Source organism: Mirounga leonina, unplaced genomic scaffold (genome assembly GCF_011800145.1).
Source record: "Mirounga leonina isolate KUSES-001 unplaced genomic scaffold, KU_Mleo_1.0 Mir_94, whole genome shotgun sequence".
In the NCBI taxonomy this organism is placed as follows: Eukaryota; Metazoa; Chordata; class Mammalia; order Carnivora; family Phocidae; genus Mirounga; species Mirounga leonina.
The window spans coordinates 43,628,710-43,643,542 of record NW_023270855.1 but is presented as its reverse complement, the minus strand read 5'-3'; the positions used below and the strand labels follow the sequence as shown (position 1 = coordinate 43,643,542).

Below are 14,833 nucleotides of genomic sequence, written 5' to 3'. Positions count from 1 at the left end.
TTATTGTGCAACTGTCTTTTTCCCCCTTCATTCCTGTCAGTTTTTGCTTCACATATTTTGATGATCTGTCATTGGGTGTAAATGTTTGTAATCATTGTATCTTCTGGCTGTATTGAACCCTTTATTAATATATATAGCATCTGTCTTTGTCTCTTGTAATCTTTTTCAATTTAGAGTCCATTCTGTCTGATATTAGTATAGTCATCCCTGCTCTCTTTTGTTTCACATCTTTTAGTTAATATTTTCTCCATCCTTCCACTTTCAATATATTTGTGTGTTTGGATCAAAAATGAGTCTCTTGTTGACAATATATATTAGAACATGTTTGTTTTGTTTTGTTTTGCTATTCATTCTACCATTCTCTCTTTTTTTTGAATTTTTTTAAATTTTATTATTGTTATGTTAGTCACCATACAATACCTCATTAGTTTTTGATGTGGTGATCCAGGATCCATTGTTTTCATATAACACCTAGTGCTCCGTATTTAATGCATTTACATTTAAAGTAATTACTGATAAGGAGGGATTTAATTCTGTCATTTTGTCATTTTTTTTTATGTGCATGCTTATGGCTTTTTTGTCCCTCATTTCCTGCACTACTGTCTTCTTTCGTGTTTTATTTATTTTTTTGGTAATGAAATGCTTAAATTCCCTTTTATTTCCTTTTGTGTGTGTTCTAAAACTATTTTCTTTGTGATTACCATGGCGATAGCATAGTTAGAACATTCTAATTTAGATTTATACCAGCTTAATGGCACACAGCTTAAAAACACACAAAACTCTGCTCTTTTATGGCTCTTTTCTCACCCCTTTTGGTTGCTGGTGTCACAGAAATGCCTTTATACATCACATGCCAAGAGGAGGCTGTGGGGGATGGGTAGATGCTACAGTGCCGAAAGCTAAAATCGACCAAAGTTAACTGCAATTGATCATCCAAGCCTCCTCGTGACAGTTGCAGGTCTTCAGTAGATTCCAGAGTTCCAGAATAGTTAGATAAGACGGATTCTGTCAGTGCAATTGTTGTCTGGGTGGGGAGAGAGATTTCTGGTGCTTCCTATGTGACCATCCTCCCAGAATCTCTGTGGTGTTTTCTTTTAGGAAAACTTCTTTCTGAGGAGTTGGACCTGAAATAACTGAGGCCCTTATTGCTAGGGACATCTCTGATACAAGAGACAATTTTACATTCCCTTTTCAATAAAAATCTCCACCTAAAAAAAAATTTCCAATCAGATCCCAAATCCATAATGTCACCAGTATGCATGGTCACATAAAACTCATTCTGTTTTCTCCACCCTCAACAACAGCCCCACTGTTAGCATTTATCCTCTGGAAAATTAAGTTCTGTTGTGCTCATTTCATGCAAATTACCACTGGCAGAAGAGAGAGGAAGATTTCCAGATATAGAGACCCACAAGATAAAGAAGCCCAGAGTCGTTAGACAGAGGAGCCGATGAACAGGGTACGCCTGACTCACACTAACGGTTGCATAAGTAAGATTTCAAAATTAATATTACTCTGGAGACCTCAACCTAGTGTACAATGTTCCTGGCTGGAAAAGAAGAACTATATCATTCTTTTTTTTTTTTTTTTTTTAAATCTGTACCATTACTTGCCGTTGTATCTCCGCCTTCTTCTGCAGGAAACATTATTTCCTACTTCTGCACACCAAGTTTCTACCTTCAGATCTCTTTGCTTCAGTTGCTGAGAAGCCAGACCCTCTAGTGCCACTTGGGAGAAGCCATCCACCGGTGAGTTGTGGGTGCTTTTTCCATTACTTTATGAATCACAGGCTCAAAGCATCCCAACACTGGAGATGCAGGGACTGGGAACACCCTGAAGGTTGCATAGCTCAGGACCTTGGGGGATGGTGTTGGGGGAGAAAAGGCTGGAGGGTGGTGTCTGCACCAGAAATGTTGGAGAGGCCCAGATAACCGTGAACAAGTGCAGGGCAGGGTGAGACCACCCCACGGGGCTCAGGTGAGAGGAGAGTGCGCTAAAGAGGACAGTCGCGAAAGTAAGGACATTCAGGCTACTCAGCTGCTGCTTCCCTCACTCTGCCCCTCCCAGGCCCTGGGGCTTTAAAGAGCTGGAACTTTCTATCCCAAATATTCCCCCTCCCCGCTTCATAGTCCATCTATGTGATGGTCCAAGCCCTGAACCAAAATTGGCCTCTTTCCTCAATTCAGAAGGTCCACGGGGGCTGAAGTGAGGAATCTATTTTTCTGAGAGTCAGCTTTTAATCGATTCAGGATGTGTCCTGACACTTGAAAGTGACACCTTGCAAGTCCGCTGTGTCAGGAGCTAGGTGTGCCGGAGTGACTGGGGAGAAGTCGTGGAGGAGGAGGTGGCTGGTAGATGAGAAGCCAGCGCAGGTAAACAACAACGTGGAGAGAACACACGGTGGAAGTGGTCAGGGCGATTGGCCCCCCTTTCCCCTGATCTGAATCACCAGAGGGTCTGGGCTGTGCATTTCTGACTGACAGGCTTCCTGTGTGATACCGAAGCCCAGCATTTGAGAACCACTGGTCCAGTCCACACTTTCCCATCCAGATGAGGAGGCCAGCCCTGTGGTTGGTTCTAGAACAGCCCAAAGGGTGTGCTGCACTTAATGGGCTGAGTGCAAGGATCCCCAGTATCTTAGTTTTTAAAAGGTCTCCCACTGGATTGCCTGGGAGGCTAGTCCACAGTGGGGCATTGTGTTTCTCAGCAGCTTGCAGCCTGCTGGTTCTCTGTCATTCACTTACAGAAATGATATTTATTTAACAGACTCTAAGTGCCAGATCGGGCTCTGGGGCACCAAGATACTTTATTGCAAGACAAAGTTCTTGGCCCTGGTGGAGCTTGTTTTCGTGTGTATGTGTGTGTGTGTGCACGTGAGCACATGTGCACCCTTCTGCATGCATAGGTGGGGCATTTTCATATTGGTGAATGTGTGGCTTTTAAGTCTAAATGCCAAAGAAGTTCAAGGCATGGAAGCATACCTAGAAAATTGTTACCTATTCTATATCCATCTCTGCTCTCCCAGCCTGGAGATAGGAGCTCCTGAGGTCTTTTGTAACGGAATAGCCCCAGGTTCAAAATCCAGCTCAGCTATTACTTGTTTTGTAAATTTGGGAAAGTCATTTAACTTGTCCAGGCTTGAATTTTGAATTCTTCACTTGTATAATGTATAAACACTTGCTCACAATATTTTTGCAAGTATTAAACTAATGCATGCAAAGTATTTAGCACAGCACCTGGAACTTAAGGAGCACTCAATTAATGATCATGGACGTAATTCTTTAGGTGGATACATTTTTTCCCCCAGAGCTTGATTAGAAGTCTTACTTAGTTGCAGCAGATTTCCAAGAATCTGGCTTAGTGAAATGGAAGATGTATGAGATGTATCAATCAGAAGAGAAATTGAAGAATAAGGTGTGTACAAAGATAAAAACCAATTCACAGTCACTACCAGGAAAGGGAAAAAAAAAGAATATTCTTGAGAATCAAGCCTAATGATGTTAGATGTTATACTCAGGATAAAGACTTTCATGCATTCCCTTAATGAACATTTATTGGTGCCTCCTTTAGCCAGATGCTATATCATAAGAGCTGGAAACAGAAACATGGTTGGACTTCAAGGGGCACACAGTGTATTGGAGATCGTGTGATAAGGGCTTGTTTAGAGGTATGCATAGTGTTATGAGATGACTGGAGTGATTGATTAGAGGAGGCAGGTTTGGCTTCACAGAGAAGGGGAATTTGAACAAGAGGTACTGGCGGATGACTAGGAGCTCACCAGGCATTTTAGGCAGAGGGGCAAGCTTCTGCAAAACCGCTGAAGCAGGTAAGTTTGCAGGAAAATGGACGGGAGATGGCTGGGGTGGGAGCACAGGACCTGGGGTTTGAGAAGTGACTGGAGACGAAGCTGGGAAGACATGAGCGTAGACAAGACTGACGAGTGGTCTGGGCATTGCCTTTGAGGTCCTGCCACATACAATGTGTGGGACCACTGTGGTTTTCAGCTGAGAAGCGCACGATCCCATTGCAGTGTTGGGGAGGACAGGTTGAGAAGGAACATGGTCAGGAATAAGCTGCGAGCAAGACCACAGCAAAGATGGAAGTGGGGAGGGTCTGAGGCCAGACAGTGGCAGCCTGACAGAGGTGCAGAGGGGCTGAGCCCTGAGGTGTTTATGAGGTAGAATTCACATGACAATGATCATGACAGCAGTAGTAGAACTGAGTATGGCTCACGGTAGGTGCTCAGTGAATGCTGGTTAAATGGGTCAACCCACGGGGTGCTACGCAGGAGGCGATGGGAAATTCAACTCTGAGATGTAGCGGTTGAAAGGTGAGACTGGAAGGCAGAGCTTTGGGATGCATTGACATTCAGGGTGCCTAGAACCCCGTGATTAGACAGCACGACTTAGCAAGGACTTGGGGGCGAGAATAAAGAGGTAGCAGGTAAAGAGGTGGCAGCCAAGGATGGTGCCTGGGGGCTCTCGCAGCGTGGGCAGGGGAAGGAGACACCAACGAAGAAAATGAATAAGGAGGCCCAAGGCAGGCACTAACCTCCCAGAAGGCACAAGAGTTTTAAATGGGAGAACTTAGCAGAAGGATCCGGTGCTCATCAAGGATGAAGCTGAAACAGACCCAGGGCATTTAGTAGTTGGGTTGCCATGGTAACCTTGCCCAGGAAGCTTTGGCGGGGAGGTGGAGGCAGAGAGTTGAGAGTTAGTTAGAAGGCGTTTGGCTGCAAGTAACAGAACATGGAACTCACAGTAGCTTAAAAACGAGGGCTTATGTTTTTCAAATCACAAGACGTCAGAGGATGAGCAGTTCAAGGCTGGGCTTACGACTTGGCGGTGCTGGGACTCGGCCTCGTTTTGCTCCGTTCTCTGAGTCTTTTGTTCAGGGTCCCAAACACCAAGCCCTCACAAGACAAGCTCGAGCAGCAGAAGGGGCAGGCCCGGGTTTCTGCTGCATCCCTCCCGTCGGAGAAGAGCGTTCCCAGAGGTCCCCTCACACAGTGCCCTTCCTTGTTGTCCTCCAGGCACGGGTCACCGGCCCGTGTACCCCCTGGAGAGGATGTGGAGCAGTAAGTATGCCGTGCGGGGCATTATACGACGCGAGTTGGGTCCTCCGGGAAGGCCTGGGGTGTTGAGAAACGGCTGGTGGGGAGACAGCTAGCGTCTGCTCCCAGGAATAAAGGGAAGTGATCAGCCAACATGAGAGCTTTCCAGGACATGGCCATGAAGCAGAGACAAAGACCAGGCAGTCGCTGACACGGAGCGAGGGTATTTTTAAGCTCGGGGACGGCAGCGGTTACGTGGCGTGTTAGCAGTTTGTTCTCTGATTACAGGTTGGAGAAAGATGGGTGACAACAGCACGTTTCTCCAGGCCAGCCACAACATGCCGTCCACATTGCATTCTCTGTTTACAACCAACATCCAGGGCAGCGATGAAGAACCCACCACCATTTATGACTATGATTACGGTGCGCCCTGTCAGAAGGCCAATGTGAAGCAAATCGCAGCCGGGCTCCTGCCTCCGCTCTACTCGCTGGTGTTCATCTTCGGCTTCGTGGGCAACATGCTGGTTGTCCTCATCCTCATCAACTGCAAGAGGCTGAAGAGCATGACGGACATCTACCTGCTCAATTTGGCCATCTCCGACCTGCTCTTCCTTCTCACCATCCCGTTCTGGGCCCACTATGCCGTACATGGGTGGCTCTTGGGGGAGGTGATGTGTAAGTCATTCACCGGGCTGTATCACGTTGGGTATTTTGGCGGAAACTTCTTCATCATCCTCCTGACCATCGACAGGTACCTGGCGATCGTCCACGCCGTGTTTGCATTAAAGGCCAGGACAGTCACCTTTGGGGTGTTGACAAGCGGGGTCACCTGGGTGGTGTCCATGTTCGCCTCTCTCCCCGGGATCGTCTTCGCGAGAGTGGAAAAGGAAGAAGATTTTACGTCCTGCAGTTCTCACTTTCCAAAAACATGGAAGAGTTTCCATACAATAATGAGGAGCATCTTGGGCCTGGTCCTGCCCCTGCTTGTCATGGTCATCTGCTATTCGGCCATCCTCAAGACCCTGCTCCGGTGCCGAAACGAAAAGAAGAGGCACAAGGCCGTGAGGCTCATTTTCGTGATCATGATTGTTTACTTTCTTTTCTGGGCTCCCAACAACATCGTGCTTCTCCTGAGCACCTTCCAGGAGTCCTTTAACGTGAGCAACTGTCAGAGCACCAGTCAGCTGGACCAGATCATGCAGGTGACAGAGACCCTTGGGATGACACACTGTTGCGTCAACCCCATCATCTACGCCTTCGTCGGGGAGAAGTTCAGAAGGTATCTCTCCACATTCTTCCGAAAGCACATCGCCAAACACCTCTGCAAACAGTGCCCAATCTTCTATGGGGAGACCGCGGATCGAGTGAGTTCCACATACACACCTTCCACAGGGGAGCAGGAGGTCTCAGTTGGTTTGTAAATGAGTAGCAGTTTGCTTCTTACTTTTAAGAGGGGACAGCAATCTGTATGTGATAATAAAGCCTCAAGGGTCTGTTGCAGAAGGGAGGCCTGTGAGCTTCTGAGGCGATAGCACGCTCAGGAACCTCAGGGTCGTGCGCACCAAGACAGATTTTGTTCCTCCCTACGTGACCAAGGCGCACTCAGGGGATAGTCCAGAACAACTGTGGGTAGAGACTGTGACTTCTCCAACGAGCTCCTCCCAGTTCCTGGAAAACGCCATACCTGGAAAATGCTTATGTGCTTCTCCCGGCCTTCACCTTCTCTTCACTGGCTCTGCAATGCTATCTATCCCTTTGGTCAGGGGTCCAGCTGGAGGTGGAGAGGGGGGCAAGTGGGCATGGGTGGATGGCGTGAGGGCGCATGGGGTCAGTGTCGAGTGCCAGGAGGTGTGGGCATGGCTGAGCCTGGGTGAGGAGGATGGGAAGGGCTTCGTTGGTCCAGCCAGACAGCAGTGCTGCCCCCAGGCCCTGTTTCCCACCCATATTAACCTGGAAGGCCCCACCTGCTCAGGGAGAGCATGGGAACCCCAAGAACCCTCTGAGAGCTTCATTTGGGTCCAGTCATCCTCTTCTGTGTAAGTACATGACACATTTTTGCTTTGTTGCCATTTATCTGTGACAACCACGCGGTCTACTTTTGCAATCTATTAAATATCATGCCCCATTTTTCACATGCGTCATAAGCCACATGCCCCTATGTAAAAATGTATGAACGTGTTTGTTTATAAAATCTGTGTAGTCTATAATGAGATGAAAAATAAAAGCCCTCGTCTGGGCTGTGCAGGGAAAGGGGAGGTTTGCAGGTAGTGATGGGGAGAAGGCGTGAAGGTGGATGACTTCCTGCATCAGGAAGGCGGGAACTGTAGCAAGAGCTCTGGAGGCTATGTGAGCACACACACCGCCCCGCAACCCCCTGCAGCAGTGTTTCCAGAATCAGCTAGGAAAGGCCAGGAAGGATGCATCCGAACCCGTAGAGGCCTCAGGTCTTTGGATCTGACTGTGTTTATCTTCTTGTTACCTGTCCCTGCTGCCCTGGCCCCATCTGCGCCCCCCACCCCCTGAGACTTCATCACATCACTCTTGCCCGAAGGATTGCCCTGCCCCAGAGCCAGCTCGAGGAGGTCCAGGAGAGTGGCCTTGGGGAGTAGAAAACGGTGCAGCCAGAACCCCTCCATGGGCCCGGGAGAGGGGGAAAACCGGTGGGGGCCCTGGGGTGTGTCGCCGGGGCAGAGAAGGAGCCGGCAAAGATGACAGAGGCCCCCGCCTTGGAAGTCATACCCTAGCCTGTGAATCTCGGGGTCTAATCGGCCAGATGGGGCGGACCTACACGAGGAAGACTCTAGATGGGGTTGGGGTAAAATGTTTTCCAAACTACCTTCCAGCACCTCATTTTTGGATCCAGGCATAGAGTTCGCATATGTAAAAATAATAATAATAAAGTAAAAATAAAAGTAAAGCTGAAACTATAACTTGCAAATGGGGCAGAGTATCATTTTAAGAGTTGCTATTATGTCAAGCCTGAAAATACCGTATTAATCCCAGAGAGAATTCTGGTTTTGAGCTTAGAAAGTTGGAGCCTGTGGTATGTTTGGGAGACTACCAATTCAACATGGATAGTTGTTGATCAGGGAGTCCAGGGTCTGGTCTACGGGCTTACTAGCTCATGGCGATGCGGTGTCTAACTCGTACGATTTGGATCATAGCCCACACTGCACAGATGGCATCTCGACCGGGTCTTTATTCTCCCAGCCTTACGGCCACAAATCCTTCGTGTCATTATGAAGTCTAGGAGGTCATGGGTTTGATCGTGTTCAAATGCTTCTGTGCTCTGCCAATGTCATTCATGTTCAAACTGTCCAATTTGGAGTGGGAACTCCCAAATCACACTGACCCCTAATCGAATTTTTAAACCCAATTTGTAAAGGGGAGGAGTTGGCTCACTTAAGTCAGCAAAGACTCTTATCTTGGGTGAGCCAAGTTAAGAAGGTACACCTGGGTGACCCAGTGCATTTCTGATCTGACACAAGCAGGAAACACAGGGCTTCTGGAACCTGGCAGCTCGAGAGCTGTAAGCGACGATGGTTTTCCTTTGCTGCTTCACGGCTAGAGAAGGTTTCAGAAAGAAGTGTGTGTGTTTGGGGTGGGGAGAGCAGGCTTTGCCTTCCGGTATTTGTAGTATCCTCATGAATGCATGAAATTTTGTTTGGATGATGAAGTGTAAATACTGGGGTTTTTTTTAAGCTATGATTCGGAAAATGAGTTAATGCTCTAACTACACTGTTGTTTACAAAACTACCTGATTAGCGACTCCCCATTTTCTCCTACCCACCCCCGAACCCAGCCTCTGGCAACCACCATTCTACTCTTTACATCCATGATTCGGACTATTTTAAGTACCTCGTGTAAGGGGAATCATGTAGCATTTGTCCTTCTATGACTGGTTTATTTCACCCAGCCTAATGGCGCAAGGCTCACCCATGTTGCTGCATATGGCAGGACGTCCTTCTGTGTAAGGGCGAATAAAATACTCCATTGCATGTATATGCCGCATTTTCTTTATACCTTTATCAATGTGCATAAAATTTCAGTTATACAAGATGAGAAGTTCCAAACATCTGCTTACAACATTGTACCTGTTGATACAATACTGTATGGTACATTTAAAAATCTGCTGAGAGGGTAGATGGCCTGTTAAGTGTTCTAACCATAATAATAATAATAATAAAAAGCCTGCCTATTTTGTTATTCTGTGGTGTGGTAGGTTGTCTTACTGTTCTCCACTTTTCACTCCTTCCCCTGTGTGAGGACACATGCCAGTCCCTGCGGTGTGACTTGACTTAGAGTGTGCCCTGCCGGTATCCTCCTCCATCCACGGGAGGCTCGGCCACTAAAGAGTGAGTGGAAGTGCCATCTGCCTCATCCACACAGAGTGATAGAGGTGGTTGGGCTGAGACTCTGGCTCTCCCTGCTCAGCCATGGGAAGGTCCGTCCCAGGCCATAGTGGGTGCCGTGGCAAGCGAGCAAAGAGACCCAGAGAAGAGAGCCAGAGCCCCGGCCACACACGGCAGCCACACGTCACGGGAGCAAGAAGTCCACGCTTGCTGCTTTAAGCCACTGAACTGTGGGGGCTGTTTGCCAAAAAGCACAAAGGCTAATTAGTACATATGGTACATAGTGGCTTCATAAATAAAATTTGGAAAAGTATCCATTTGTTATTCCATCAGGGAGTTCAATGCAGCCAACACCCCTGACGACCTACCATGTGCCAGTCTGGGCCAGACACATAAGGATGGGTGTGTTAATTCCCACGTTCTTAGGCCCCTCTAAGTGCAGGGACTGGGGAGGGGAGGAGGGGTAGAGAATGGGGTATTTGTAAATCACCAGGCACCGTGCAAAGCACAGAAGTAGAGGCATATGTGAAATGTTCTGAGAGCCCAGAGGAGAGAGTCACTAACTCACTGATAGTCCCACGTCACGGTAGTAATAGCTGTGGTAGGAATTTATTGCCACCAAAGAAACCGCTACTTAAAAGCTGCTGACTAGGGGCACCTGGGTGGCTCAGATGGTTAAGCATCTGCCTTCCGCTCAGGTCATGATCTCCAGGTCCTGGGATCGAGTCCCACATGGGCTCTCTGCTCAGTAGGGAGTCTGCTTCTCCCTCTCCCCACTGCTCCTGCTCTCTCTCTCTCTCTCTCTCTCTATCTCTCTGTCTCAAATAAATAAATTTTAAAAAAAAATTCTTAAAAAAAAAAAAGCTGCTGACTATTTCCATTTCTAGAAGGGGAAACCCCGTCTTCTTCATCCCGAGGAAAACATTTGAGTGGGCTGTTGGAGTCAAGCAGATGTCAGGGAAGATCCTCATTTCCAGGGATGGGTGTCTTCAAGATTTCTGGTGGAGTTGGGGCCTTGGCAGAGCCCGCCCAGTGCCATCCTCCACGATGCATGATGCTCAAAGGCCCTGCTGTCTCCTGGGAGTGAGCCACCCAGACCCCATCTTCCTCTACTTTGCCTTCTTCTAATTATTAGGATTTCCCTAACAAACTGAAATAGCTTCAGGGTTGGTTAGCCAGCGGCAGCAAGGGCCACCAAGGAGCACCGAGAGGAGGCTCGTCAGAGAGAAGAGGCCTCTGGGCTGGTGAGCTGACCTCTGTGAATTTAGGGGAGGGTTGGCCCTGGGTTTGGTGAGTGACTGAGGTTGGAAATGTCTTGAGACATTGTCACTTTGACACTACGTCTGTGTTCTCACATCCTCGGGACCTCCTTGCTGCCTCACCGCTGTGCCCTGTCTCCACCATCTCCTCTCTCCAATCCCCTCTTCTTCTGCTCAGCTGGCCTGCTGCCCAGAGGATGCCCCACCCAGCAAGGAGGTGCCGGCCTCCCCTTCTGGCAAGCTCCCATTCCTCACGTAATTCTCTCAGACCCACTTGGCTTTGAGGAGAGGACCCCCTTTCACCTCCTCATCAAGCCCGCCGATTTCTAGGACGCTTTCCTGCCCAAATCTGTCTCCTTACAGGACAGGGGTGCAAGGAGTCGACATGACAACCAGGGGCACAGAGCTGATTCTGTCACTCTAGTAAGCCCCCAAGGAAGATGTGTGACCCCAGGTGTCAGTGGTTTTCCTTAGAACTGTAGGGTACTTAACACCTCTCTGCCCTCAGCCTTGGGCCATAACTGCCAATTCTGGGGCAACAGGAAAAGTCCTGTATGGTATCCTGTTTTGCATAGAGCTGAAGACAGAGTGCAGGTGTGATCCGATCTGAAGTCACAGAAGCCTATTTACATGCCTTCCTCGGTGCACTGCATTGCATTAGCTCTATGTCTGGGCACTGATTCGAAAGAAATGATCCAAATGCATAGAGCAGACTTCCCAGCTGAGTTAAAGGGTTTCCACCACATCCGGACATATCTAATAAGCGAGGAGGTAGACAGCCTGCAAGTGTCCACTTGGTTTCATGATTTGCACAGGGCATGGGGGATGTGGTGCAGGGGCTGGGAAGGGGGTCATTCCGGGAAGGACCTGGAGGACAGAGACATCAGGGGTTGAGAGGACAGTGCAATGACCCCCAGCCCCATTCACCATGAAGTGGATCTGAGGCCAAAGGTGAAGCGGTGTGGGAGTCATGGGACCCTAGCATCATTGCTAAGACACACAGGAGGCAGGGAGGGATTCTTCCTCTTTCTTTGAGGACCATGGGGATTCTCTGACTTTCTTGGTGAAGGTAGCTTTGGGGACACTGGGAGCATTCTCCTTGGTGGGGATATCAGAACACTGGCAGCCACGCTGAGAACCGGCAGCAGTCCATAATAGTGGATCAATGGAAAGACCCTGATGTCTAATAACAGAACTCTGGCAAATATGGTTATGGCAATATACTGAACAAAAGAAGCCAGACACAGAAGAGGATAGCATCCATGATTCCATCTATATGAATTCAAAGGAGAGGCACCTGATGATCCATGGTGACAGAAGTCAGGTGGCCCTTACCCCTGGGTGTGGCATGAGGGCACCTTCTGGGGTGATAGAATGATGCTCTATCATCTCGATCGGGGGGGGATGGTTATGTGGGTATATGCATATCAAAACTTGACCAAATTGTGCACCTAGGATTAGTGCACTTTGCTGCATCTAAATTATACTGCCATAAAAAAAAAAGAAAGAAAGAAAGAAAGAAAGAAAGAAACCACCATAAAAATGACAATGTAAGAATTATATAGAGACAGAACTTTTTAATAACATGGAGGAATGACTATACTGTAATCTTTTTTTAAAGATTTTGTTTATTTGAGAGAGAGGGAGATTGAGAGGAGGGGGAAAGGCAGAGAGAGAGGGACAAGCAGACTCCCGCTGAATGCAGAGCCCGATTCGGAGCTCGATCCCAGGACCCCAAGATCACAACCCGAGCCAAAGGCAGGCACCCAACTGACTGAGCCACCCAAGCACCCCTATACTATAATCTTTAGCAAAAAAAAAAAAAACAAAGAGAGAAGCATATAGGACTGGTATACGTGCAGAAACAATTAATCAAAAAGTATACATGGGAAAAAGTCTGGACTGAAGCACATCCCATGTTCAAAAGTATTGTTTTGAGATCATGAGAGTATGTCTGATTTTTTTCCCTACTTTCCATTTTTCTATTTTTCCTGATGCCATACAATGAGTGTGTGTTGGTTTTATTAGACATTGGTTTTAAAAACTAAAAGATGTTCACAGCCCATCCTGCTGTTGCCTGGCATTGACCTAGAGTCAGGCTGGAACTGTGTGTGTGTGTGTGTGTGTGTGTGAGCTGCCGTGTGGCAGGTGGCAGGAGCTGTGCTCATGCGGCTGACCCTCCGAACCCAAGGAGAGGAACCAACGTCTTCCCCAGCCCGTGGCAGATGCTCTGCATCCACAGTGCAGAGATGAGTGGGCAACAGGAGTCGAGCCACCCATCCAGCATGGATTCAATGTCTGGATGCCAAGCAGCTACTTCAGAGTCTGGCCAGCTCCCCGAAAGGAGGGTGGGCGCAAGATGCCTCCAATATGGGCATCGAGTCTAGAGTGACAAGCAGGTCAAAAGATCATTTCTCATGGGTAGTCTGAACGTCATCCCCAGGAGAACAAGAGCTCTGCAAACGGGGGCCAAAGAGAATCATGAAAGAGACCATGAAACTCAGTCATGGCATGACAGACTGAAATGTTTCCTTGATTCCAGGCTGAAGAAGTTCCCGTGGGTCCTCACTTCCTTGTAACTCCTTCGGCTGAGGCTCCATCCCAAGAGGTGACCTGAATCCCCCTCTGGACCCAGAAACCCCAAAAGGGGTGACACACCCGCTAAGTTGGGCTCCCATGTTCTAGGAATCCTCACCCTGTTTCCCCTCCAAATGTGTATTGTCTACACCAGCTTGGCCATAGAGTCATCCAGTATTGAATGGGGGAGCTGCCTTCCGGACGCCCGGGTCTAGCACAACACCCAACAGATGACGATAGGGAAGTTCAGAGAGGGGAAGTATCTTGCCAAGGACACACATTAGGGGGTGGGGGGTCAGCAGCACCGTCTGGGACTGCAAACCTGCACCACTACTCCATACTGCCCTCTGGGGGCGAGGACCCATCACATCCTCAGCCGCCCGGACGATGGACAGCAGAACCTCACAGGGCGAAGCCCCAACTCTGGTGGTGAAAGTAAAAAGCCAGCCGTGGTCACATACAGAAATGTAACATTTATCCAGCAGCGTCTGAGAGTTCTACACACACACACACTCACATTACCACCAGTGAACACAAGGCTGCTCTTCGGACGACCAAAACTATCGACGCCACCTATTTTCTGCAAAATTCTATATTGATTTATTTGCTACCCATTTTGTGAACCCATATTTTTGTGAAATATAAGGCCTTCTTTACATAGCCCACAGAGGGCCGATATCTGTGAAGCACCGTATTCTTGTTATATCATTTGATCTTGACCACAGACCTATCAAATAGGTTTGTGATTTGGGTGGTTTTTTTGGTTTTTTTTTTTTTTTTTTTTGCCCCCATTTCACAAATAAGAAAAACTAAGGCTTGGGGAGTTTCAAAAGCTCGTTTCAGAGCCAAGTGGCAAACGATGAAGCTTGGAACTCACCCCTGGAGCACGTCTGCAGAGGCGGGTTCTTAATTGTTGCCTCCTGACTTGCACACACGAGATGAACTTGAAGATTTTTTTTTTTTCATGATTCACTGTCCTGGTTGTGGTTACCAGTTGTTGGGTTCTGTTGTGACCCAAGAGCATGGCCCTGGCTGGGTGGTTATTGATTGCTGGGCTCTTTCTATGCGCTTTTCTGGCTGTCCCAGCCATCATCTCCTTCTAGTCTATTCTCCAAGCACTGGTCCCTAGCTTCAGCCCTGCAGCTTCTAGGCCGCTGAGACTACTCTGCTCTAGACGAGGACCCCGGGAACCAATTTCGTTAAAATGTTATCAAATAAACTGTCCCTAGGAAAGGATCTCGGAATGAGCGACTAGAAGTTTGATGTCTCCCGAGTGGATATAATGCGCTAAATTCTGGGTGTGGCTGCCTCTTGTGCCCCTCCCCACAAACCCATTATTCAGCCCATTGCACGGATGGGAAAGCTGAGGGTAGGGCGGGGCTTCAAGCTCCCGCTGTCTGGCTGCAGAGGCCACGTGCTTAGCCCTGTGCGATGCTGCCTCCACAGGTTTGGGGTCTCCGCCCTTTCTTAGACCACAAGCCGGTGCTTCTGATTCTATAGTGGAGGAAGTGGAAGGCCCCAGAGGGCGCTCTTGAGGCTCAGGGTGCTGTCCCCTGTGTTCTCCGCTCAGTAGTCAACAGTTGAGGTTTTTA

General features: G+C 48.4%; 1 protein-coding gene across 2 annotated transcripts; it reads left to right on the top strand.

The window, feature by feature from the left end:
- The first annotated feature begins 1,413 nt into the window (after nt 1–1,413).
- CCR2 (C-C motif chemokine receptor 2) lies at nt 1,414–9,259 on the top strand. 2 transcript variants are annotated; one of them, XM_034996472.1, is made up of 3 exons: nt 1,414–1,490; nt 1,640–1,748; nt 5,342–9,259. In XM_034996472.1, exon 3 carries the CDS (start codon nt 5,353–5,355, stop codon nt 6,472–6,474), a length of 1,122 nt encoding a protein of 373 aa, XP_034852363.1. In that variant the 5' UTR covers nt 1,414–1,490; nt 1,640–1,748; nt 5,342–5,352; the 3' UTR covers nt 6,475–9,259. The 2 variants fall into 2 exon arrangements, with proteins under 2 accessions (XP_034852363.1, XP_034852362.1); XM_034996471.1 differs by lacking the exons at nt 1,414–1,490; nt 1,640–1,748 and adding an exon at nt 1,757–5,077.
- The last annotated feature ends 5,574 nt before the right edge of the window (nt 9,260–14,833 follow it).